Below are 24,626 nucleotides of genomic sequence, written 5' to 3' on the forward strand. Positions count from 1 at the left end.
CGTTCAGGAGAAACCCTTATTTCCCTGCTGTATATAACCAACTGAATGTCAAAACATCTAAAGAGGCACGGTCTTTAGAGGTTTATATGGAAACTAATTAAAAAAAATAAACCCAACTGTTAGCTTATTGATTATATAGAAAATATAGACTTATAAATGATGAAAATTGTAGTAGTAGTGTTATCAATAGAAGAGTGTAGGTGAATGGGCTGTAAACAGCTTACATTAAGTCAAATGAGGCCAATTCTTTTCTGAAAGGTTTTCCTGTGAATGAAGACCCCAAAATCTGACTTTATTTATTATAAGAGTTTAACAGATATTTCACTGAATGTGGTTCAGCGGTAACAATAGCCTTCAGTGTTTATGCAGTTTCTTTGCAGCCTACACATACAACAGTAAGTTTACATTTGAAAACAATTCAGTAAATGATGTACAACTAGAGATCAGTCCTGGGATATGAAACAAAAAAGACTGAAACATAAACACTGAAAAAAACCCTGTAAATACAGGTGTTTTCATTTCATGCACATAGACCACTAATTAATACTTTGTAACGAGGAATCATTTATTCAGGGTTTACAAGCGCTCCTCCTTTGGAAAACAGCTGAAAATCATCATTAATGGCTCCAGACTTTACAGATTGCTTTAAGAATATTTTATTTATGTCTGCACATTTACAGTCAAAGACCATTCACAAACATTTATGTATTTAACATGCCATATAAACAGTGAAATTATTCATGGAATAAATTCTACTCATGAAATGAAAGTGCTCAGAAAAAAACATGTTGCAACTCACTGCAGTTTTCAGCAATATAACAAACTCCCTCACAGTGACCACTGAAGATGAATTAAGGGGCTGTACATAGAGACTTGGTGTAAGCATCAAAGCCCATTAAAAAAAACTAAAATGTTCTAATTTTATATCCTAATAAAAAAGTATTCATAAATAACTCGGGATAAAGCTTAATCTCAGCTTCAACATTTGTAATCTTAATGTTTACTATGGATTCACCAGGTAGAATAAATGTATGGTCTACCCTTTTTATAACAAAGGTACATTTCACCCCAAAATCAAAACTGCATTGATTCCCTCTGGTCTATGGTCTTATTGATCCTTCTAGAGTTTGGCTCAATGCCACCCGTTTCATCCAACTGTAGAACCAACAAGCTTATGCCACGGTGAGGATTACTCCTCCTGGAGTATTGATCAGAATGTAATCACACTTAAACACAATGATCACCTAATGGGTTTCCATCCAAATTTGTTTCATCAAGGTCAAGGTCACATTTGCCATTTTAAAGATAACAGCACACCATGCATCGTTTTGCAGAAATCATGACAGGGTTACTCATTTAAAAAAAAAAAAAAAAAACTATCTGCAAACCTTGTTGTCAGCAGTTTGATGAGAGACTGACTTTCTTTCTACATTTGTTAACTGTTTTTTGTTTGTTTTTTTACAGTTAACATTTGTTAACTGTATCGCTGGAATTAGCGATGATGACATATTCATGCTATGGTAAAATTTTATTTTGTAAAAAGAAAATAGTGAAACAGGGCTGATGATTTAGCGTAAGAGGCATTGCTGCTGAGTTTTTGATGCTTTGAGCATCAAAGGGCCGTTGTCATTTAATTTTATTATTTTCAAGTGAAAGCAGACATATATAAACCTGTCACCTCCAAAAACAGCAACTCACGCCTGAATAATGTAGACTGACATACAGCATAAGAGGGCCAGAGGAAAATCTGTCAATCTGACATTGGGACGAACTGTCACTTTAAATGCTTTCAGAACAATGTTGAAGAGTGACTGTAGGAACGAAGAGAAAATGTCAAAGCTGCTGCCAATCATGATAAGAACAATAAAGGCCTGAAACAGAGAATGTGCTGTTCTGAGCATTTCAGACTGCAAAGTCAAAAGAAAAACAAATACACAAACCATGTTTTTTCTGATCCCTCGATAACAAGGAATTTTGTACAGTCCTTAGTTGGTCAAAAATATGTTGAATTTTCTCTTTATCTAGCATGAACTATTACAGCCCAGGCAAAAAGTGTAGATTTCCTCTAATACCAAGTTCTCATGAATGGCCTCAGGATTATCCTGAGTTGACTTCTCTGTGTATAGGCCTAGTAGTTACCATTTGGTACCACTAGGAGCAGCCAAATACCTGCAAAACAGGCACCAAGACTGGAAGCTGTGCAGTTTGATGAAAAATGAAAAGCTAAACTTGCTCACAGATGCAGTTTTTATACGTTTGCATCCGATGTGTGCCATTATATAACCATTAATAATAAATAGACAAGGGGAAGCCAAAGACGCGAGGAAAGTTCGCTGTCTGTGAAATGGGTGGGTGTTCATCAACGAGGCTCAGTGCAAATAAGTGTAAACATATTCCAAAGCAGTGGGTGCTTTAGTGGTGTTGGTGGTGTGCAGTGCCGGGCAGTGTGCTCACAATCCACTGTGTCTCTTTTTCTTTCACTTCTCGCGGAGGAGGTGTAGCACGACCGTCTTCAGGTAGTGTCCAAAGGCACAGACAGCAGACAGCAGCCAGTTCGAACAGAAGTTTGGGTCAGTGCTCACCACGCACTTTGTTACATCCACCTGCAGGGGGACACAGAGGAATAAAGATAAGTTTCACACAAGTGGCAACCTTTGTGGCTAAAAATAAAAAGCAACCAAGAGATCCAACTTTTCAGGAGAAATCAACATCTTCACCACCTGATACAGAAAACAGTTTGAGCCAATTTCCCCCCTTTATAACAACTGTACAAATGATTTATTTATTTATTGATTTATTTATTTTTACATAATTCCCCTGTTGTATGGTTATAATCAATTTATCACTAATCCGGCCCACTCAACATGTGACATGTCTCAGTTTTAGCTGTTTGTGAAGTTTGTGCTACTGCTTAGGTGAGTCAAATGTAAGTATTTTTTGTGTTACTTAGCTCTAACAAGTAGATATTTGTGTCTTCCAGATGCATCTTCTGTGAGTCATGAACTGTATATAAAGAATGAATGTAGCAACGATAACATCAACCATTTGTTTTGGCATTTTGAAGTCACCATGTAAATATTTTGAAGCTAGAAGAGAACGTATTTGAATAAAAGACTGTAGTGCTAAGTTATTAGCTAAAGCTAGCTTTTAACAAGCTGCATCCATATGCTGTGTGTACAGTAGCCCTGAAAGGTCAAACACACTGCAACTCAAAAAAGTACCAGCAAATAGGAAAATGCTGCAAAACCACACAAAGGAAGTTCCATGAAATACAACAGAAGTAGAAAACAACAAAATCTAACAAAACACCTTGGAAATGTTTCTGGGGAAACAATAACACTCCCTTTTTCTATTTTGTTTTGTTTAACGTTCATTGTGTTTTGTGTGCTTTTACAGCATTGCTGTATTTTCTGGTCTTTTCTTAAGTTACAGTGCACTTGACCTCACTGTCTATATGGGTGCAAAGCAAAGACACAAATACCTGCTTATTAATTTTAAGTAGCAGACTAATAAAATACTTGTCATATGATGCAGGTTTAGAACCCAGGAGCCAACTCTAAGTGAGGGAGCGCTAAACACAAAACACACCTTTAAGAGAGTTGATAAGCAGTCCCAAAAATACAAAGTCCATAAGACAACATACCGACAAAACACAAAGGAGAGACAACACACTCACACACTGAGGGCTAATATCATGAGGATGAGACAGTTGAAATAAGGCAGAGGAAAGTTAAGAGTTTGAACTAAACACTGTCCATAGAGGGCCAAACTGTTTTGGAGAAGGCTATGAACAGCATTTCTAGTGCTATAAAGCTGACTTGTTTTTCAGTTGATTGCTAATCAGCTAACTAACTTTAACCAATAACCTGGCACAATACACCTCTAGCTCAAAAAAATCAAAGCTGTCAGTGGCTGTTAAGTTTTCTTTCATAGCAGAATTTCACATATCATGATGTCACGGTGGCTATATCCATCGTTTATTTACAGTCTATTGTTTTAACCCTCTGAAGTCTAAGTTGCACTGTCCCCGGGCTGTGAGAGTATGTTATTTTTGAAAGCTGTTCTCCCAAGTCTTGGTAATCAGGGGACAAAAATAAATAGAATAGAAGAAAGTAAACCTTCTGACTGACACACATCAAAAGCTAATTTTTACTTTTTTTTCCCCCCAAAACAGATGGTTAGAGTTTCTCTTCGTGAATGATGACTTGGTTCTCACAGGGTTTAACAGACACAAGAAGACCTTACAATTTCAACATGTGTCCTTCATTTTCCACTAATCTGACAATCTGCAGATATGCAGCTAGCCCACAAGAATGCCATTTTAAAGCCAGAGCCCACACTTAATTCTGAGCACTGCTTACAATACGAGGCCATCTCCTCAGACTTTTACAGACAATGAAATACCACAGAGAGTGCAGTTTAGTGTCAGCTCTGACACTAAACACTTCTCCTCCTTCAGCTCCTGCCGCTTCTCCCAGTCACACAACGTTATTTAGGTTTTCCCCACACACTGACATCATCTGTCAGAGCAGACGTCTCTGGGTTAGAGTGAAAAACAGGTCACTCATTTGTACTCAGGAGGTCAGTTATACAATGCATCGCTCTCCATTTTGTCACACTCCACTTCTCTCTGAACAAAACAGGCTCGGGTGCCATGTTTCAGATCGCACGGGCCTGTGGTTCGCTCTGCTGGAAAGGCATTAATGTGCTCTTTCCAGCAGAGCAGAACGTGGACAGAGGCACGTTGTCAGGCATCGTTCCATTTCACACACTAATGTTTGTCCAGGACTTTATCAGATAGGCTATTCCTATAAACACAATTCTGCAGAAGATCATCCCCTTTCTGTCTGAACCATTTGTTCCAGGTTTTTCCATTTTTTGTAAACAAAGAATTTGAGTTATTTTAAAACAAAAGGATATTGCAAATCTGATCTGGGTGGGTGTAACACGATATGACACACCAATCACAGGTTTAAAACATGCTGTTTTAAAATTAGGCCGACAAGCACTGAGAGGATTAATAACAATGAAATATAGTTAGCTTTGCTGATTTGTTTCCTCCCAGCCTCTGCTACTGTTGTGACGAACTTCATCACAGCTAAATAAAACAAAAATGTTATTTTTGAAATGAATTTAATTTAAAGTATTAAATACAATCTTTTTGGTTTAACTTCAATTGAGCCAAAGCAGATCGCATAAAAGACAAAAAAAACAAAAGACACACACACACACACACACACACACACACACACACACACACACACACACACACACACACACACACACACACACACACACACACACACACACACACACACACACACACACACACACACACACACACACACACACACACACACACACACACAGAAAAAATAAAAAAAATCAAGGTTAAAATCAAAAAACGTTAAAATCAAAAGTCAAACAGTCAGACTTTCGGCAAGCTTTAACCTTTTCATGCATGAATTATGACAACCTCAATCAACATTTTTATTCATCTTTAGGCATGAAAAGAAAAGAAGAAACTTAAGAAAAACTTAAGAAAAAAAATCCTGATTGAGGTTGTCATAATTCATGCATGACAGGGTTAAATAACAATTACAATGAAACACGTCATACATCTATGGTAACATTAAACGCCCAGTGGGTGGCAGGGTATGGGATGTGTCCAGTGTAGTGGTTTATGTGCATGTATACCATCAAAACTGACACAAATACAAGAAAATAGCCTTTGAATAGCTGGCCACTGTAGTGACCACCATGTGTGAAAGGGTTAAGGGAATTCTTAAGTTTATTTGACCAACAAAAATGTTTTCATTTAAAACTGATTTTGGCCCACAATTAATGTGATCAGTTGAGATTACTCTGCTAGGGCCTTAGGAGTAACTGACCTTATGTATCCACTATAGTTGACCTGGATGCCAAAAAGTTCAAAAAAAGGAAGAGCTGTGAGTGAAAACACAAAGCAGTGAGGTTGAGCCAGGTAGGCCAGCAGCAGCTTGGAATGAATGATAAGAAAATGCTGCTTCAGAGGGACTATTTAGATTTAAAAGTGTGCATGTGCTGTCTTTCTTTAAAATAAACCCTATTTGCTTCAATAAAGTTGTTATCTAATGAAATAAAAATCCCTGTACGCTGAATCACACACGCAGACACACACGTTGCGATTGATAACCACCACGCCCAGCACAGGAGGGTGTGCGCTCTCAGTGAAAATGTGAGATCAAGCTGTCAGTAAAAATCCTGAGCTCGGTAAATCTTCAGAAAGCTTCTGAAAACATGCAACTGTTCATTAACATTTGTCGGTGTATGACAAATAGAAAAGACCTGCACGTGATGAACTGAAATGTATCACGAAGGCTGAGTGAAAAGAAAGGAAAAATTGCCTCACGTCAACTCAAAGCACAAAACTGAAAAGCGGGACTCTGAAGTTACATGTCCACACAAAGCTCCAGTTTCAATTTCAACCCTGCTCGAACAGCCTAAAGCAAAGTTTCTGACTGCATGTAAGTAAATCACACATAGCGTGGGAAAAGGGGAAGGTGAGCACTATTTTTACAGCAGCCATAAATCCCTTCTACACGTTCACCGTCTCAGTTCAGTACATTTTTACAAAGAATAAAATATTTCTCAGCATATGTGGAGGGAGAGTTTCCTAATGTACATACACAGATACCTGAATATGTAACAGAGGTCTTACTTTGCATTTAGGAAAGCCATTTTAGTAATGGAAGAGCTAAATATGAAATAATACATTGAAATATTGCACTAGGTAACAATAGTTGTCTCAGGGCACTTTATATTGGAAGAAAAAGTTGTTACAACATCGGAGAAAGAATGCAACAATCAGATGATTATAAATGAGCAAGCAACTGGTGACAGTAAGAAGGAAGAACTCCGTTTTATCAGGAAGAGAGCTTCAGTAGAATCGGGATCAGGGAGGGGCAGTCATCTGTTTTGCCCGGGGGAAAAAGAAGACTGAAAAGAGCGGCAAAGAGAAACCACAACACATAAGCAGGCTGTGGTTGGTTAAAGTTATAGTCATTGTGGGGAACTGCATTAACTTAACAGACTAGACTAGCTGATGGCTTCCTCTCTTCTTTGGTTTTATGAGCTCTTACTGACACTTAACCGAACCCACAGATGCCGGCTATTCATTTTCAGTTACTTGTCTCATAGCTGCCACATAGTCCTACATTCATACAGACTAACACACGCTTACGGAAACATACAAACAAGTAATAATAAGTCATCCTTACCCAGCCTCCTCTCTTTTTTAACCAGGAAGTCAGGCTCTTGCGGACAAACTCCCCCATGCAGTCGACAATGATATGGACCATTGCTGGATGACCATGGCGTACACAGTCCACCGCCAAGGCTCCCGCCACAGCGTACAAGGAAACCACCTTTCCCCATGTCACACCTTATGAGAGAAAATAAACCACATCTTTACTTAAACCTATTCAAGCATCAATGTCCTGCTGTCTGTTGTGTGAGCACATACTGAAAGTCATTGTTTCATAAATGGAGAGACCCTGCTCTCCACTTGAATAACTGCAGTAGGATTTAATTCAGCAAATGTGTCTGTCAGCAGCTTTCTTTAAAGGTGGATGAACAAATTATTCAATCTCAGCAGGAGGCCTGCATGCCTTTCTGTCCCACAACGGGGAAAACCCAAACACCAGATCTGGGACGGCAGGCAGAATGCCTCGCTAGATTAGTGAGCACATCATTTCTCCAACTAAGCTTGCGCGCTCAGTAGAGCTTTCTGCCGCCACACCATTTACAGTCAGTGCTTCGGACTATTTTTGTCGTGTTTATATGTCCAACACATACAAACCGAGCCCCGGCTTCATCCATCTCCTCTAACTGTCGTCTGATCTCTTTGAAGAGGAAATCTGGAAACTGGCAGGATGATACTCTAAAAGTTTCTGCATATTTCATACTACTATCAACATCTGATAGGTCAGGAATGTAGTTTTTTTGAACTGTTCAGAAAGATTTTAAATGTTTGAAAAGGACATGAAGGTATGAAGGTAAAATATAATGGAAATTAAGCTGTACTCGATACTCGATAGGAAGTAAACCAAGTATGATCTCCCTGCTGCTACAAAAACAACACTATGTAAGTTTTAGGTGCTGTGAATGAGAAAATCAGCTGGAGTTAAATAAGGCTTTCACTTGTGGTTACTTTTACAATAAGACACACAACATCAGAAGGGGTCTAAAATATCTATTATTATATTATTATCTATGTTTACTTTTATATAATTAATATATACTTAGTACTACAGGAAATGGAAATTGTAACAGTGTAGTCGTGTAGTCTGTGTGTGTGTCGACTACATGACTAAATGACTACAGCTACACTGTTGCGCGGGTTGCGTTACGATGCCTGGACATATTGCCGCTGTAGTTTATCTTTGTCGTGCGGAAAGCCAAATGACATTTCTAACTGTGCTCGTGCAGATTACACAAGTTTGTGGTCATAATCTGCTGTTGCTCAGGACTTCCTCTTTGTTCTCTTCTTCTGTCGGCACTGCGGTTTGTCCATGTTTACACTGTATTCACTGATACGCAAGTTTTCAACATGAGACTGTGACGTGAGACCTTTTTTTCCCCTTTTTTGCTCGTGGTATTGAATTCCCTTTGTAAGTTATCATAATCAGTTGTGAACTGTGAGAATTAAGGCAGATAATCTTTAAGTTCGCTACATTTGAATTACTAAGTAACTCTGAACTTTACTGAGGACCAGACTGACTGGATTTTCTCTCGTCTCCAGCCAACTGTTCATTACCTTTTCATCAGACTGCTTTGTTAAAGTTCCCTGAAGAATAACCCAGCTGGGACTCATGTCTGAACTCCTTGGGTGGGGTCCAAACTGTCTGTAACAATCACTCGCTCCACCATCATGTTAACCTAATATGGACTGAATGTTTTCCCTCCAGCTCCTTTCATTTGAGGGGGATAATGGCAGCCCTAAAAATGTCTCTCACTAATGGAGAATCCTGTGGTGAGCCTAAATAAGAAGTGTTTACACGACAACAGGCGGCATTATCACTTATACAAAACGTTTTAGCCATTTGCAATTTGTAAAAATAAGTAAAGTAACTCAGTTCTCCAAACTTTCAGTACATCTTTATTTTGTCTGTCTCAGGCTTCCTCCTTCCCAGTGATAACCAAAATACGTTCCCTTTTTTCATTTTGAAGTACAGGTTAGTACAGGTTAGACCAGTTAAGAAAGCACCAACATTAGTTCCTGTGATGCAGATCTACACGGCTTGATTTTCCAGATTTTGACCTACCTGTGGAGAAAATGTCTGCAGCGACAGCCAGGAAGGCGTCGGACACCACGCTCTCCGATGCCACTGTGATGTTCAGCTGTCGGGCGACGTTACGGTACACATTGGGACGAAGGTACTCCAACTCATCGCCTGTCCAAAACAAGAGAAAGCAAACTCAGTCAAAGCTCTCACTTTAAAAAACTCTCAAAGGCTTTTAAAAGTAACTATTACACATTATAAGCCACAGCTATCTCATCCAGTAGCTAGTCATATGGCTAATAAAGGCAATTTTGACCACCTTAGATAATGCCGTATAAAAGATATGACTTTTGAGAGATATTACTGAATAAAATACTTTGCATTTTACAAAATACTTTGTATTTGATCTAATTGGAAAAATGTTGTCAATTGTTTTGATTTACTGGGGAAGCACTTTTGCTCAGTTAGACACCCTGGCTTGGTCAAAGAGCAAAGATCATATATTAAACATGAACAATGTCACTGTGAAGTTGAACCCAATGTAAAGATACCCATTTCCTTAATCATGTTGTTCCTGAAAATGGCTGAAATTGACCTCACTGAATGCAAATCTACTTCTGGCCAAAAAAAACTAAAATAGTTTAAATTATGCGGCCTAATTGAAAGGAAACAATAATAATGTTCTTTAATTACTCATACAGTGGTTTTGATATCAACAATAAACTGCTGGTTAGCCTACATTCTGCTAATGTGGGCTAATTGGTCGGTTAAGACTTCACAACAGGGCCTCCTTCCATGGAACTGTTTTTAAATAATAATGATGACAAATAGCGAGACAAATGACAAATAGGGAGTGTAGCTACATCAAAACAGGAAGTCACGTGTTTATAAGAAGCAGCTGGTTTGACCGGTAGTCAGGAGGCTGGTCCTGAAAATGGCCTGCTCACCTGAGGTGTGAAACCATCTTGGTGCATGCAGTAAAGTGTCCCGTATGTCATTCCCTAATACTCACAGAAAGATATTTTACTGCAATTAAGACACTGTAAAAAATCTAATCTACAGACTCAACCTCTTCTATCAAAGAAATAAGGAAAATTGAAAAAAAAATGTTTACAGTGTAAAATTTATATTAACAGGCAACAACAGCGTTGAGCTGAGCTTGGACTATCTCGCAGGCAACCCCCTATTAAGCCAGTCAGTCCGTTTTTGAGTTTTCAGAACTTCTTTGGTGAAGTTGTGAAGCCTCAACTTTAGCATTTTCACCGTCACAAGCAAGAAGTGACAATCACAACACAGCCATGCCCTAAAGGATATCACGCTTTACTGCCCCTTTGGACTCCAGTGTGGACCATAATTTACCTAATGAACATCATGTTGTATTTACTAAGAATTGAAACTAGGGATTGAATTCATAAACACATTAGGAAAGCGTTTGTAGAAGTCATAGGTGCAGAGAGCAGCGGAGACATTTTCTCATAGATTTCTATAGAACCAGACGACTGTTCAAAAGAATCAGGTTTAAAGCACTTCTGTGTTGGTCTGACTTTTCCAACCCAGAAGCTGTTTCTATCTGTTACATACATTCATTGGCTGTTCCCATCTTTGTATTTTAAATCAGGGTATGACAGCCAAGCACCGGATCTGACTAAGAAACAAAGGGACACTGCCCGGTGATAAAACACGGATTTATCATCTCTTTGAATCTTAATGGAACCCTTTTAACAGTAAACACTTTAGTGAAAGTATTAACTGAGCACTGTAGAAAGACTGAAGGCAGAGGAAAAGAGCTAAACTTTCCAAAGATACCAATAACATCCTGGAGTCTCTGACCCGGCCAAAAAAAACCCTCTGTGACATAAATGTTTTTACACAACATAGTTTTTGTTGAGATTAAACAAACCAGATATGACATATCAGTTAGTGAGCTTTTAAGATGCTGGAATTAAGTGAGTTTGGTCAGAACATGGCTAGACTGGTCCTCCCTGTTTGGAGTTTTTCTGTTATTTTGCCAGATATTAGTCTGCTATCAAAAAAGGTGAACTATTTATGAAAAAAGTCTCATTATTGTCGAAGTGTTTTGTAACTCTATTCTTAGAAGGGTACAAGTGGTTTTGTTCAATTTCACTATTTAGCAACAGTGTACCCCCTCCAGGATTTTCAAAGCTGAGCAGCCGCGTTTCAACATGAACTTCCAGTGAATTATCTGGAGGTGGGAAGTTGCCCACGCATGGTAAAGGAATCCTCCCAGAGGAAGGAAATCCACCACACCAGTTTTTATACTGGGCCAGCATCCAGAAAGAAAAATATTACGCAAACTAAACGGTGACCTTAGCTTTATTATGGTGATTCCTGGGAATCACGTCATGATTCTCTAAATAATAAAGGTGTTCTCCGATAAAGTCGTTTACGTGTTTATTTATTTATAAGTATAAATATAAAATAAAGACATATCTTTATCATAAATCCCAATCTGGCCATTTAAATGAGTAAAAAATATAGATATATTCTATAGAAGATAGAATATTGTGGCATTTGGCTGCACAAAAACGTGAAAGGTGAACTCAGCGCTCTCGGAAACCATATTAGGATTTACCAGGAATATGACACATTTTTGAATATTAAACACACATTTGAAGGTGATCGCGGGTCTCTGTTTGAATTAAGTGTACTATTGTGCGCAAAAAACGCACGAACGTTTCCCGAAAACTTACCCAGCCACAGCAGGACCGACGATATCTCTCCCAGTGTCCCACCTGATGCCGCCAGTCCGTGTTCAGGCTTGGACCAGCCGATCCCGGCACGGTTCAGCCTGGAGTGGATGTATTCCCTGCACAGTGCTTTGGCTTGGGACACCAGCTCCTTGTCGGTGGGCGAGCGGTCAAACACTTCAGAGGCAAACACAGAGGAGCGACGCAACATCTCCATGCCCCCGTCACCCTCCTCTGAGTGCCCTCCTCACCTCACCGCCTCCACCGCCTCGCTCAGCGGCCGCTTCTCCCCAGTGGACGCCCCCTCTTCGAACCTTCTCCTTCTGCCCCGTCTCTCTGCTAAGAGAAAGGAAGACTTGTGGAGATTATCCTGCAGAACAAACACGGGGATTAGGTTGTGAATATCTTTTGATAGCCTAGTTAAAGCTCCAGGATCCAAACGCAATCAAAGTCTGTCGAAAACCCAGGATGGAGACTTCAAGGAGAAGCTTGGCACTATACCTGAAAAGTTGTGTATGAATCCTTAAAGGTGTGCGGGCATCAAACATCATTCAAGCGCACTTACCCGAAGTACTATGTCGAGAAGGTAAAAAACCCCGACATCCTAAGTGTGCTGCATTTTAATCTCGCGGTGAGTAGAAAATGTTTTCACTGACGTTTAATGAGTTACTGCCACGCTGAGTGTAAAAAATGCTTTCCAGTTTACAGTCAGCAGGCAGGCTTTCCTTCTAAGGGAACTTATTGTGGAGTGAAAGGCGGAGATAAGCTGTAGCAACACAAGCACCGCCCCTCTGCCCCCGTCCCACCTCATATAAAAGACACACATACAGGACATGACCCAATTGTGTCTCAGCTGTTAATCAACAACTGTTTTTATTAAAGGTGTGTCTACAAGAAAAATTGTAATTTAAACTTAAGTAGTTCTGATTTGCGGAAAGCAATGAAGCATTTAATGTAGTTTAAATGAAAACAAAACGTGCGTGGTTAAATCAAGTGTGGGATCATACTGGAACATGAGAGCGGTATTTAGTTAACTGAAAGCAGGTTGTGAAGAGATTAGAGGCAGTTCAACAGTAAAATGTTAATAAAAAGCCCTCTGTCTCAGATTAGAAAATGAAAATGGACATGATGAAAGCAGTATTTTTTTTCTTTTTTTTTTGCTGTATTATGTGATGTAATCTTTTACTGCACACAATTTTTCTTTCACAACAAAGCCAAACCCATTTAATAGCCACCATTAAATCGCGTGACTTTCTGACAGCGTATTAAAGACAGCAGCACACATGCATGTTAATGACATGCAACAGTGGGATATAAATGCACGAGGAGTTAAAAGAGGTGAGTGGAACACAAATACTCAGGGTTTATGGTCACCTGATCCAAACTTAACTCTATGCTTCATCAAAAAGGAAAGTTTGAAGGCTAGTAGGTGTCTGCCTCCTGAATCCAAAGTGGGGGCTTGTTCCAGTGAAGAGGGGCCTGAAAACCGAAGGCTCTGCCTCTGATTGTACTGTTACAAATATCTACAAGCCACAAGTAAGCCTGCGGTCAAAGGGCAAAGATCTATGTTGGGATAATATGATGCTACATGATCATTCAGGACTTTGGATGTGAAGAGAAGACTTGACATTCAGTTCTGGATTTTAAAGAAACCAGTTTAGAGAAGGCAATATGAGATAAATGGGATCTCTCTTTCTCGGGCCTTTTAACACTTTTGTTGCACTGAAGGCTGAAGGAGGAGTTTGATATTTGATATTAAACATATTTATTTATCTGGAAGTTGATAACACTTGTGCCTGTTTGGCTTAGTCTGAGAAAGGGCTAGCCTTGCCGTGTCCAAGATAACATTAGCACTCACTAGAGCCATTTTCACATAAAACTATATATCAGATTGTCAGTACAACATACTACAAAGTCATTCTAATCTTTAATTGAGTGCACAAAGTGTTGATTTGGTTATTTGTCTAGAGATCTCACAGCCAGAAGTGGCAGGCAGTATCGTCATCGACTGGAGTATGTCCAGTAATGGGAATATATATGATTTGTTTCTGGCTACGACAAACACAAAGCTTGGTTCACGTCAAGCGTCTTGTCCAGCTCAGCAAGAAAACAGGTTGGCACACATTTCTTACATAAGTAAATCATTCCTTTAAACCAAATAGGGGCTGGGTGGTTGTGGTGGACTCACAGCTGTTGTTGTACATTTCACAGGAGGAGATAAGCTCAAAGTCACACGGTGTCCGCCTTTTTCATAATGTACTTCAAATGAGGGAGGTCGCTTTTTTATGGGAACCCTCTGTGACACAGTCGTCCAGCACAGATAAGAGTTAGCCGTGATAAAGAAAGCAACACGGTGCACAACTTTACTCAGTTTATCAAGGCAGAAATCAGAAGCTGTAATCTTAGAACTCTGTGTTAATGCAGATAAAGGTTGTGAAGTGAAGAAAATGAAAAAAAACTTAGCGACAAAGGTAATCAAACAAGAACTAATTCAGTCATCATTACTGACAGCCACAAAGACCCTTCTGAAGTGGAGGCACATTGTTGTCTGAAAAGTAAAGGAGACACGCCTTCACCACTCCCCAGCAGAAAAATGTTTGAACACATCAGCTTGGCAGACGAGCAGTATCAGCATTTCTGGGGAAGACACCACACCCACTGCTCAGTGCTGTTTGGACAAGCCTGAGGAATGCCCTGCTTTGTTTATGACTGACTGGGATTATTTTTTGCAGATCCTCTGTAATACACGAGACATAAAAAAAACAACAACTCCCCAAACTGCGAGTCTCACCCTGAACAGGGAGAAGGCTGATTTCTCTTATCTTCAAAAAGTCCAGCACAAAGTGTATACATTTTACCGTCGTTGTGGTTCAGGTTATGCAAGCTGTGCAGATCTGATGCTATTTCTCAGGTGAGCAGCAGTCTCATCAATACTGCTGTACAGTCAGGTGTAAAGTAAAGGCTACACTTCCAGCTCACTATTCCTCTTTGGCATTTTCTTAAATATGTTGTTTAACCTCATTATCCTATCTATACATGAGCAAATGCTTAATTTGATTAATGGGGGATGTGGCTCGTTCCTTGAAATCCAAACTATGAAATTCTGCATGTTTCAAAGTCGTCTCGCTCAGCCAAGTCTGGCATAAGATCCAGCAGTTAATATGAGAAAATACATGCCGTGATCAGCGTAGCTGTGGGGAACTAGTTTGTCACGCTAGTTTTAATTTTGTGTGTTTATTTTCTGACAGTCTCAGTCTCAAATCAAGACTAAAACATTTTGTTTTGTACATATAAATTACAGTGGGGCAAAAAAGTATTTAGTCAGCCACCGATTGTGCAAGTTCCCCCACTTAAAATGATGACAGAGGTCAGTAATTTGCACCAGAGGTACACTTCAACTGTGAGAGACAGAATGTGAAAAAAAAATCCATGAATTCACATGGTAGGATTTGTAAAGAATTTATTCGTAAATCAGGGTGGAAAATAAGTATTTGGTCAATAACAAAAATACAACTCAATACTTTGTAACATAACCTTTGTTGGCAATAACAGAGGTCAAACGTTTACTATAGGTCTTTACCAGGTTTGCACACACAGTAGCTGGTATTTTGGCCCATTCCTCCATGCAGATCTTCTCAAGAGCAGTGATGTTTTGGGGCTGTCGCCGAGCAACACGGACTTTCAACTCCCGCCACAGATTTTCTATGGGGTTGAGGTCTGGAGACTGGCTAGGCCACTCCAGGACTTTCAAATGCTTCTTACGGAGCCACTCCTTTGTTGCCCGGGCGGTGTGTTTTGGATCATTGTCATGTTGGAAGACCCAGCCTCGTTTCATCTTCAAAGTTCTCACTGATGGAAGGAGGTTTTGGCTCAAAATCTCACGATACTTGGCCCCATTCATTCTGTCCTTAACACGGATCAGTCGTCCTGTCCCCTTGGCAGAAAAACAGCCCCATAGCATGATGTTTCCACCCCCATGCTTCACAGTAGGTATGGTGTTCTTGGGATGCAACTCAGTATTCTTCTTCCTCCAAACACGACGAGTTGAGTTTATACCAAAAAGTTCTACTTTGGTTTCATCTGACCACATGACATTCTCCCAATCCTCTGCTGTATCATCCATGTGCTCTCTGGCAAACTTCAGACGGGCCTGGACATGCACTGGCTTCAGCAGCGGAACACGTCTGGCACTGCAGGATTTGATTCCCTGCCGTTGTAGTGTGTTACTGATGGTGACCTTTGTTACTTTGGTCCCAGCTCTCTGCAGGTCATTCACCAGGTCCCCCCGTGTGGTTCTGGGATCTTTGCTCACCGTTCTCATGATCATTTTGACCCCACGGGATGAGATCTTGCGTGGAGCCCCAGATCGAGGGAGATTATCAGTGGTCTTGTATGTCTTCCATTTTCTGATGATTGCTCCCACAGTTGATTTTTTCACACCAAGCTGCTTGCCTATTGTAGATTCACTCTTCCCAGTCTGGTGCAGGTCTACAATTCTTTTCCTGGTGTCCTTCGAAAGCTCTTTGGTCTTGGCCATGGCGGAGTTTGGAGTCTGACTGGTTGAGGCTGTGGACAGGTGTCTTTTATACAGATGATGAGGTCAAACAGGTGCCATTCATACAGGTAACGAGTGGGGGACAGAAAAGCTTCTTACAGAAGACGTTACAGGTCTGTGAGAGCCAGGGATTTTCCTTGTTTGAGGTGACCAAATACTTATTTTCCACCCTGATTTACAAATAAATTCTTTACAAATCCTACCATGTGAATTCATGGATTTTTTTTTCACATTCTGTCTCTCACAGTTGAAGTGTACCTCTGGTGCAAATTACTGACCTCTGTCATCATTTTAAGTGGGGGAACTTGCACAATCGGTGGCTGACTAAATACTTTTTTGCCCCACTGTATGTCAGTTCTATAAATGATACCTGTATTTTGAAATTACTCAGTGAAACTTGACACATTTTTCTGTTTGGTTACTTGTGGGATAATGTGCACTTAACTAGGCAACATGCAAGTGAAACCTCTTCTCATCCCAACACTTTAGATGCTTTTTGTCTGGTTTTATGTACAGTTAAATGCCTCCTTATGTTTTTATATTAAATTTTTACAAGTAGTCATATGTGACCTTAAGGTTTTATCTAATATTCATTATGTAAAGCAACAGATCTGAGATATTAAAATGTACTTAGACCCTACAAGAAAACCATTATTAGATAAGTTCCACTCTATTTAATAAAGTAATTTCAGAGACAAATGAAGAATTTCTTTCAATGCTTTCAAAAGCTAGTCTGGTCAAATGTTAGTGTTGCATAAAGACGGGCTGACTTTTATAGGAAGTGAAGATTTTGTGCAACTTGTCTAGAGATGATCATAAAGGGGAACTATTATGCTAATTTCTTGGGGGTTATTGCAGTAGATTTGCATGATGCAGTGTTAAAAATAATTTAAATTTATCTTGTATTCAGCCTTGGGGCAGCCCCGGAGTTCATCCTGCATCTAAAATAAATAATTGTGGTCCTCCTCTTCCTCCTTTAAAGCCTTTCTTCCTTAACGGTTGATTTTTGAAAGAGGGTTTGAACAGCAGAATGGTGATTTTTTTTTTTTTAATTTGTTTGTTTTTTTTAAAAACAGAGCCAAAGCTCCACCTTGGTTGGAGACATCTATACAGATTGTGCATGCTCTCATACTTGCACAGGATTTCTCAGCCATATGAATATGAAGCTCAGGTGGCTGTTTATTGCAGCGATGTTAATTTCTTTGAAGTTCACATCTTCAGAAAAAGTAAATTCAGTTGCTTTGAAAATGCAATGTGTACTTGGGTCCATGCTGCTTATCTTGACAGCAAAAGAGATTAAGACTTCCTGGGTAAATAAAGATTAAACAAGAAAAATCATTAGGTGGGAGAGCCTTCTGTGCCCACAGCATATCTTTTGAAAACATTTAGGTATTTTTAAGTTGAGCATTCACCATTGAAACAATATACACATGACAGTAAATGAGGCAAACTTTATTAGGTCAACTGAACCAAATACATATAACTGATGTCTTAAACGTAAAGTAGTAAACGGGCATCAAAGCACAAAGCCACAAGGAGTCTGATTCAAATTATGCTTTATTTGTTAGGTTTTTAAATGGAATAACATGAAGACTACATGAGTGTATTCAGGAGCCTGGCCCTGACGACATCCTACACAATAAATAGGAATAACATACTGGTTAAGTGTGCAGCAGAGTCTGCCTCTTACTCGCACAGAATGCCTGATGGTTCGGAGATTACCTCCATCATCACTTTCTCTTTAAGCTCCAGAGGCGGGGAGGGAGGTGCAAGTAGAACTGCACGCTTGGCTTCACCACAAACACACACAAAAAAATATATATAAACACATCACACACAGAGTGACAAGATTCCAGTCTTCTTAAAAATATATAAACCAAATAATACCATGGATTCATGTAAAACGCTACATTATCTGTGCAGCTCCCATTCGTGTAAAAGTCTGACATGTGGCAAGTCATCCTCAAACGATTACTTAAAAATATGTTCTCTTTAGCTTTTAGAAGGAAAATCTGCAAATTTCACAAAGTAAACACTAGAAAAAAAATTGTTGCGCAGCATGTCCTCAAGTAGTTAATCCCTATGGGTCATAAAAACAGGAAACATGAGATATTAAAAGAGAGAACTGTAGCACCAGACTGACCTTAACGCTGCCTAACTAACCAGGCGCATAAAACACAACAGCTCCCTTTTAAAAGTTTCAAACACTGATTGCATTCTCCCACTCAGAGCAAATAAAGCAATCAGGTCTGGCCTCAGAGTATAGAAACAAATAATGCTCACAACAAATCCCAATTCCTCGCAGCAGCGTGAATTCCCTAAAACTTCCCAAATCTTCGAGTCTCCCACTTGCTTCAGCATCTCATTACCTTCCCGTTCACCTCTTCCTCGCTAATGCCCTCAGCGCTTTCAAAGTACAGTTTAGAGAGCACATACAATTTACAGTACCTTCATTTCCCCACATACTGTATTTCATCTGTATCCCAGTCAGTCCCGGTACAGTACTGTACCCAGTAAAGCTTCAGTCCTTCAGAAAACCTGAATTTAAGCCCTTTGTGTTGGTCCCATAAAAACAGCATCTCCCATCAGTCTATGCAATCAAAGAAACAAGAACACAACATATGCAGGAAAAAAAAAAAGCTCATAATGTACACCTCTCCCTTTCATTATATCCTGTATAGTGGGAAAAATGTTACCATTTACATCATTAATCAAGCAAAATGCAGAGACCATTAGAATCAAGAAGAAAAATGTTAACACTTGAAACTGGCAGTATCTTTCATTTGTTAATGTTTAAATGTCTATTTCACATAGAAATGACAACGACAAGTCTCTGATGCCCCAGAGGCCCAGCCTCCAGATACACGACGCTCATTTCAGTTTCCGTTGATCTCCATGGGACCTCCTTTAGGTATGAGGAGGCTCATCCTGCCTGTAGTGCTTGCTGCACTTTTGATCACCTCCATCCATCTGTGAAGAGCAGACATGCTACTGTAATCTGACGGATGAAGAACTGCACGGTTGGAGGAATCAACTGACCTGAATCAACGTACCTTTCAAAGGTGTACTCGCTCTCTGCTCTGAAAAAGTATACGTGAGACTTGAACTGAAGTTTGAAGACGTACTCCTTGTGAATGCTGTCCGATTCCTCGGGCGTGCTGACCGTGTAGCCGAGCAGTGGAAGGCTAGCCAGCGGGAAGTCGTCCTGCAAACGAGACATCGACAGACACCTCAGTGACGTGCTTTTACGTGGGCTCGAACTCTGTCGGAGATCTACGAGGGCTGACCTGATGTGTCTTATAGAAGAACAAGCAGAAGTTGGTGAAAACGACCCAGAGTTTCTGCCAACCGTTACTGTTCTTGAACTTCCTCAGGAGGTAACCCGAGAGCTGGTTCTACAGAGGAAAGAGGAGAAAGAAACAAGGTTAGACACTGATGATTGCTAAAATTAAATGGATTTAATGCTGGAGTTTTAAGTTTAATTCATGTGATCTGTAGATAATGCATGTTTGTGTGTTAATTCTAAGGGGAAAGAGTTAATGCATGCTGGTGCTCTGAAGGTGGAGTTTGATCTGTAGTAATTATAACAGTAGTTTTGTTTTGCTCATGCATGTCCATGTGATACACGGCCTCACTAACCCTGCGTTTCATCAACAAGTGGTTGTAACTCGGTTGGTTTTGCTAATGTGCTTCTACGTTAGCTGCCGAGTAGAAGATTCATTCAGTTTGTTCAGCGTTACCATGGTGATTTAACCAGGTAAGGAGAGACCTTCCTGGCACAGTAAACTCTGGCTTGCCAACACTCAGCTCTGATTTGCATCTAAAAATTTGAAATCGCCACCATCTTAGTCCAACCGAGGAGAGATACAAGCATGAGCATATCAGTTCTTGCTTAAACTCTGATTAAGATTTTGATTTAAAAAACCCAAACCTTAAAAAACAAACCATTTTTGCTTTCATGCTTCTGTTAAATTTTTATATAATTCTATTCAGTACACTAAGGAGTCTACCCAACAGGGAGAATTAGCCGTGGAGCTGAGTCTCAAGCGCTACAGCCTGAGGTAGCCTGGCTCCTTCGCTCTGCTTCCAACTTTTCAATCTGGTATTTAAAATATGCATTTTCTGTTCTTCATTATCTAAATGCTCCTGTTGCCTTCATTTTTGCGTGCTTTACTTCTAATAATTCTTCTATTTAACATCATTTGTTTTGGTAGGAAGATCCAAACTGAAATGGAGACTTTAATTTGTTTTGAATGCATCCCCTGGGACACAAAGTAGTAATTCTAGCAATAAATTAACAAATAAACACTTTAGATGTTTGTATTTCTTGGAATTCCACCATCAGTGTTCATCAATTCTAACTCCTTATGACTTTAGGGAGGGAACACAGTCACTGTGTAGCTCAGTATTCTCTTTCGGGTCAGTGGATCGAGTACCTGGTTCATGCGCAGGTAATCAGTGAGAGAGAGGTTCTGGTTTCGGTACCAGCAAACATGTGTGATGGTATTTGGTCTTTGGCCCTGACCGAGGAGATAGCGAGGAGGAAGTTCTGGTGAGACAGCCGGAGAACCGAAGACTGAGGGAGGTCGAAGAGAGAGAGAGGCGGGGAAAAAGGAACAAGAGGGTGCAGAAAAAAGTGTTAGCATGTTAGCTCTGAGAAGTGGAAAGAAGAGCATGTTAGGAAATCCTTCAGGTCTGTTGGGTGAAAAGCCAGTGTCAGAGGAAGGTTCTTGCATGCACATAAAGAACAGAAGATGATCTATCAAGGAGAAATTGACTGTTAGAGCCTTAAAGAACTTAAAATGGAAAAACAAGGTGGAAAAAATGAGCATTTAAAAGGTGTTAAAGGGTTCACAAGAAAACAGAATGCAAAGCCATTTCCGCTCACTCCACTGATGCTGGTATGAAGATGGGAGGTTTGATGTACGTGCTGTTGGTGTGTGTCGTGTGCATGCTGGTGTATGTAAATGGCCGTGTTTGCATGTAATTGGGGGCAGGGGAGGAGTACCTCCACAGCCAGGCTGTGGTCAGACATAGACACACTGGTGTTGCGATGCCAGCACACATGCATGGTTGTGTTGGCACGGTGGTGTGTCTGCTTGTCCAGTGAAATGCGGGAGGAGTTCATGTCATCCTCAGACTCCTGCTCCAGAGAAACCTCGTCGGACGACCCTAAGGGGGGGAGGATGGAGGACAGGAAGTTGTGTAGAGGAGAGGAGGGGGAGGGATTAACAGCACGTTTGGGGTGTTTGTGTCCAAACGGGATTTTCTGCTCACTAAGCTGAGAAAAAACGCAAAATAGCCACAAAAACACACATTTACACTCAAGGCTGTGTAGGTATCGAGTTTAAAGAAAACTTACGGTTGGAGCGATCGCTGAGTCCAGCGTCAAGAAAGATGCTGGATTTCTCTTGAGACTTCTTGGCCATGTCGATAGCCAAGTTCAGATCCTCAATCCACTTTCCCATCTCCACTTTAGAGCTGAAATCACAAACAGACACATTACGGCGTTGCGGACACATTTTTAGAGAGAACAGAGGATGATGTAACCCATTATTGGGATACTTCCAGTTTATTATAACAGGGTTCTTTGTTTCTGTGCTTTTGGCCTGAATTTGTAGAGATTTTAATCGAGACCATAAGAACTTTAGAGATCTAAGAATGTGGTGATGTGGCCAATGAAGTCTGACAGGCCAAAAATAACATAAGCCACTTTACTTGGAGGAAAGACCCACCAAGTATTCAGACTACTATACTAACAAGGGCAGGTCAAGGCAAACCAGAAACATGACTCGTATACTGATGGAAGTTTACAGTGGATGTTTCAGGTAATGTTTATATTACAGTGAACACACATATTTATCACTCGTGCCAATAAAAGGAGCAGTATTTGACTGGATTCGGGCACCTGGTGTTTGCCGAAGGTTCACTTAGAACACCTGTTTGGATCTGCATTAGATTTACTTGCATTTATTTGATGTTTATCTGTGATGGTAATAGTTACATGGGAGTGTGGAAGTACATATACACACAAATGTGCTGTTCACTTCTCCCCTTCCTAGTCTTACCTGGCAGCCACCACAATGGTCCTCTGAGCAGAGTAAATAGTGAAGCAGTGAGGCACCGACCATTCATTTTCACTTTCCTCTACCTACAAGCAGAAAAAGGAAACGATTAAAAGAAAACAAAAATGCAAGCTAGCTAGAGGAAACGGGTGTAATCCAAATAACCTTATTCACCATGAATGGTTTCAGATCAGGAGCAGAAAGGGAGAACAAATGTAAAACGTCTGGAGTCACACCGAGACTTGGCAAAGAGCCTCTACTGAAGCATCTATGTGTCTGGAGGTAAACTGTGGTGGGGTCATCTTATCTTTCATATCCTAATGATATCCACGTGTAAGTCAAAACACACATCACCATGCCCTGCTGATAGTTAACCCTTAACCCTAGTTAACCCTATTTATTTGTATAGAATTATGAGTAGTTATGACAGGCAGAGGCCGACATGTCTGTGTGTCTTGAGTAAACACTGTAGGGGAGAGTGGGGTAAGTTGTCACACTTTTCACACTGACTAACTTTTACTGAGCACCATACATCACAACGTAATAAATGTTTCACCAAATGAAAGAAGGAAGTCTCGGGCACATATGATGTATTCATTACATTTTCATATCTTATCTCATTACGGAGTTGTAGACTGTTGAATGGAGAATGTGAACTTGTGACAATTTGCCCCATCGGCAGGTAAGTTGTCACACTAGATTATCTTAAAATAAGAACACAAATACTTAATTGTGATTATTGATTTTAATTGTTAAATTCAAACCAAAACTGGAAATTTGAACAATTATGCCAAGAGAATTTGGAAAAAAACAACAATTATTTCAATCCAATACACATTTTAATCAAAACATTAAGTAGAAAGAAAACTTTAGTTTGAACTTTAAACTCAAATGTTCTCTGGCTTGCACATAAATCCATCATAACTGAATGGAATGCTGCAAATAACTTGCTTTACTTAACATGTTTATCCTCTGAACAAAACAGATGCCCTATTTCTGATTAATCAGACTCAACTTCAGAGTCACAATTCTGGCACACATAAATTGCCTGGCCTGAGGTGCAAGCATCATGGGCCCATTTGTTGCATTTTACGCATTTTACCCAGGTCTCTTTTGGACGACTGTTTGAAAATGGCTCCACACAGACAAGGCAGAAGCACTCTTCATCATCTGATGATGACTCTTAAATTATTTTTCTTCTTTTAGCTGCGTTGTTCTTCATAGGTCCAGATGTTTTCCCCCCTCGCGTCCCTCTCTTTTGAAACAGCTTTTTGCTAGATTCAGCCTTATTCTTTTCTTTTTCTAGTTGCTGCTTCACTGGCGTGTCGGTTAGAATTGCAGATTCGCGTCGTTTTCTTCCTTTGCTGGATGGTTTTCGGCGGCCAGCTTTTGGATATGGCCGGATGTCCTCTGGAGTTGGTAGTCCGCTGTCAGTAATTGCAGTGCTGGGTAAGGGTGAGCTCGTGATAGAGGTGGTGCTGGGGCCTGGCAGTGCAGAGGTGGTGCTGGGGCCTGGCAGTGCAGAGGTGGTGCTGGGGCCTGGCAGTGCAGAGGTGGTGCTGGGGCCTGGCAGTGCAGAGGTGGTGCTGGGGCCTGGCAGGGCAGGGTCCGGAATAGGGCGATCTGTGACGTAGGATGGTGCAAACTCTGCTTCCAGAAATACATTTCTGTTGTAAGGTTGAATCCCAGCCACCCTAAAACCAGCCTGAATGTTCAATGGGGTTGCAGCCAGAAGATATGCAATTGCCACAATCCCAGGAATGTCATAAATAGACATTGTCTTCCCAGGGTTGTTCCTCATCCAGGCATCACACGTGCTGTTGATGTGCCTCTTTATTGGCCCGTAGACAGACCTGTCTAATGGTTGGAGCCGATGTGAGCAGTGGGGTGGGAATGACAGCATGATTATGCCATTTTCTTTGGCATAATTGAGTCCATCAATGGACAGATGAGACTCGTGGTTGTCCAAAAGGAGTAAACAGGGCTTCTCCTTTGAACACTTTGTATGTTCATTGAAATGTTGCAGGAAGTCAAC

The 24,626-nt window shown here is 40.4% G+C and overlaps 2 protein-coding genes across 5 annotated transcripts in view; both read right to left on the reverse strand.

Annotated features, from left to right (window-relative positions):
* Positions 1 to 640: 640 nt before the first annotated feature.
* boka (BCL2 family apoptosis regulator BOK a) lies at positions 641 to 12,726 on the reverse strand. 2 transcript variants are annotated; one of them, XM_085150151.1, is made up of 5 exons: positions 12,537 to 12,726; positions 11,975 to 12,307; positions 9,306 to 9,434; positions 7,260 to 7,423; positions 641 to 2,603 (listed from the first exon to the last, which is right to left on the reverse strand). In XM_085150151.1, exons 2-5 carry the CDS (start codon positions 12,186 to 12,188, stop codon positions 2,478 to 2,480), a joined length of 633 nt encoding a protein of 210 aa, XP_085006277.1. In that variant the 5' UTR covers positions 12,189 to 12,307; positions 12,537 to 12,726; the 3' UTR covers positions 641 to 2,477. The 2 variants fall into 2 exon arrangements, with proteins under 2 accessions (XP_085006277.1, XP_085006276.1); XM_085150150.1 differs by having other exon boundaries at positions 11,975 to 12,310.
* Positions 12,727 to 18,065: 5,339 nt separating this feature from the next.
* farp2 (FERM, RhoGEF and pleckstrin domain protein 2) overlaps positions 18,066 to 24,626 on the reverse strand; it is a 33,465-nt gene continuing 26,904 nt past the window's right edge. For all 3 annotated transcript variants that reach the window (XM_085150138.1, XM_085150137.1, XM_085150136.1), the window contains 6 exons: positions 22,595 to 22,677; positions 21,889 to 22,007; positions 21,535 to 21,698; positions 19,814 to 19,921; positions 19,580 to 19,731; positions 18,066 to 19,496 (listed from right to left, as the gene is read on the reverse strand). In XM_085150138.1, the coding sequence (XP_085006264.1) occupies positions 19,403 to 19,496; positions 19,580 to 19,731; positions 19,814 to 19,921; positions 21,535 to 21,698; positions 21,889 to 22,007; positions 22,595 to 22,677 (720 nt within the window). In that variant the 3' untranslated portion in view covers positions 18,066 to 19,402. The remainder of the gene's footprint in view (positions 19,497 to 19,579; positions 19,732 to 19,813; positions 19,922 to 21,534; positions 21,699 to 21,888; positions 22,008 to 22,594; positions 22,678 to 24,626) is intronic.

The sequence above is a fragment of the Neolamprologus multifasciatus genome, chromosome 23, assembly GCF_963576455.1.
Source record: "Neolamprologus multifasciatus chromosome 23, fNeoMul1.2, whole genome shotgun sequence".
In the NCBI taxonomy this organism is placed as follows: domain Eukaryota; kingdom Metazoa; phylum Chordata; class Actinopteri; order Cichliformes; family Cichlidae; genus Neolamprologus; species Neolamprologus multifasciatus.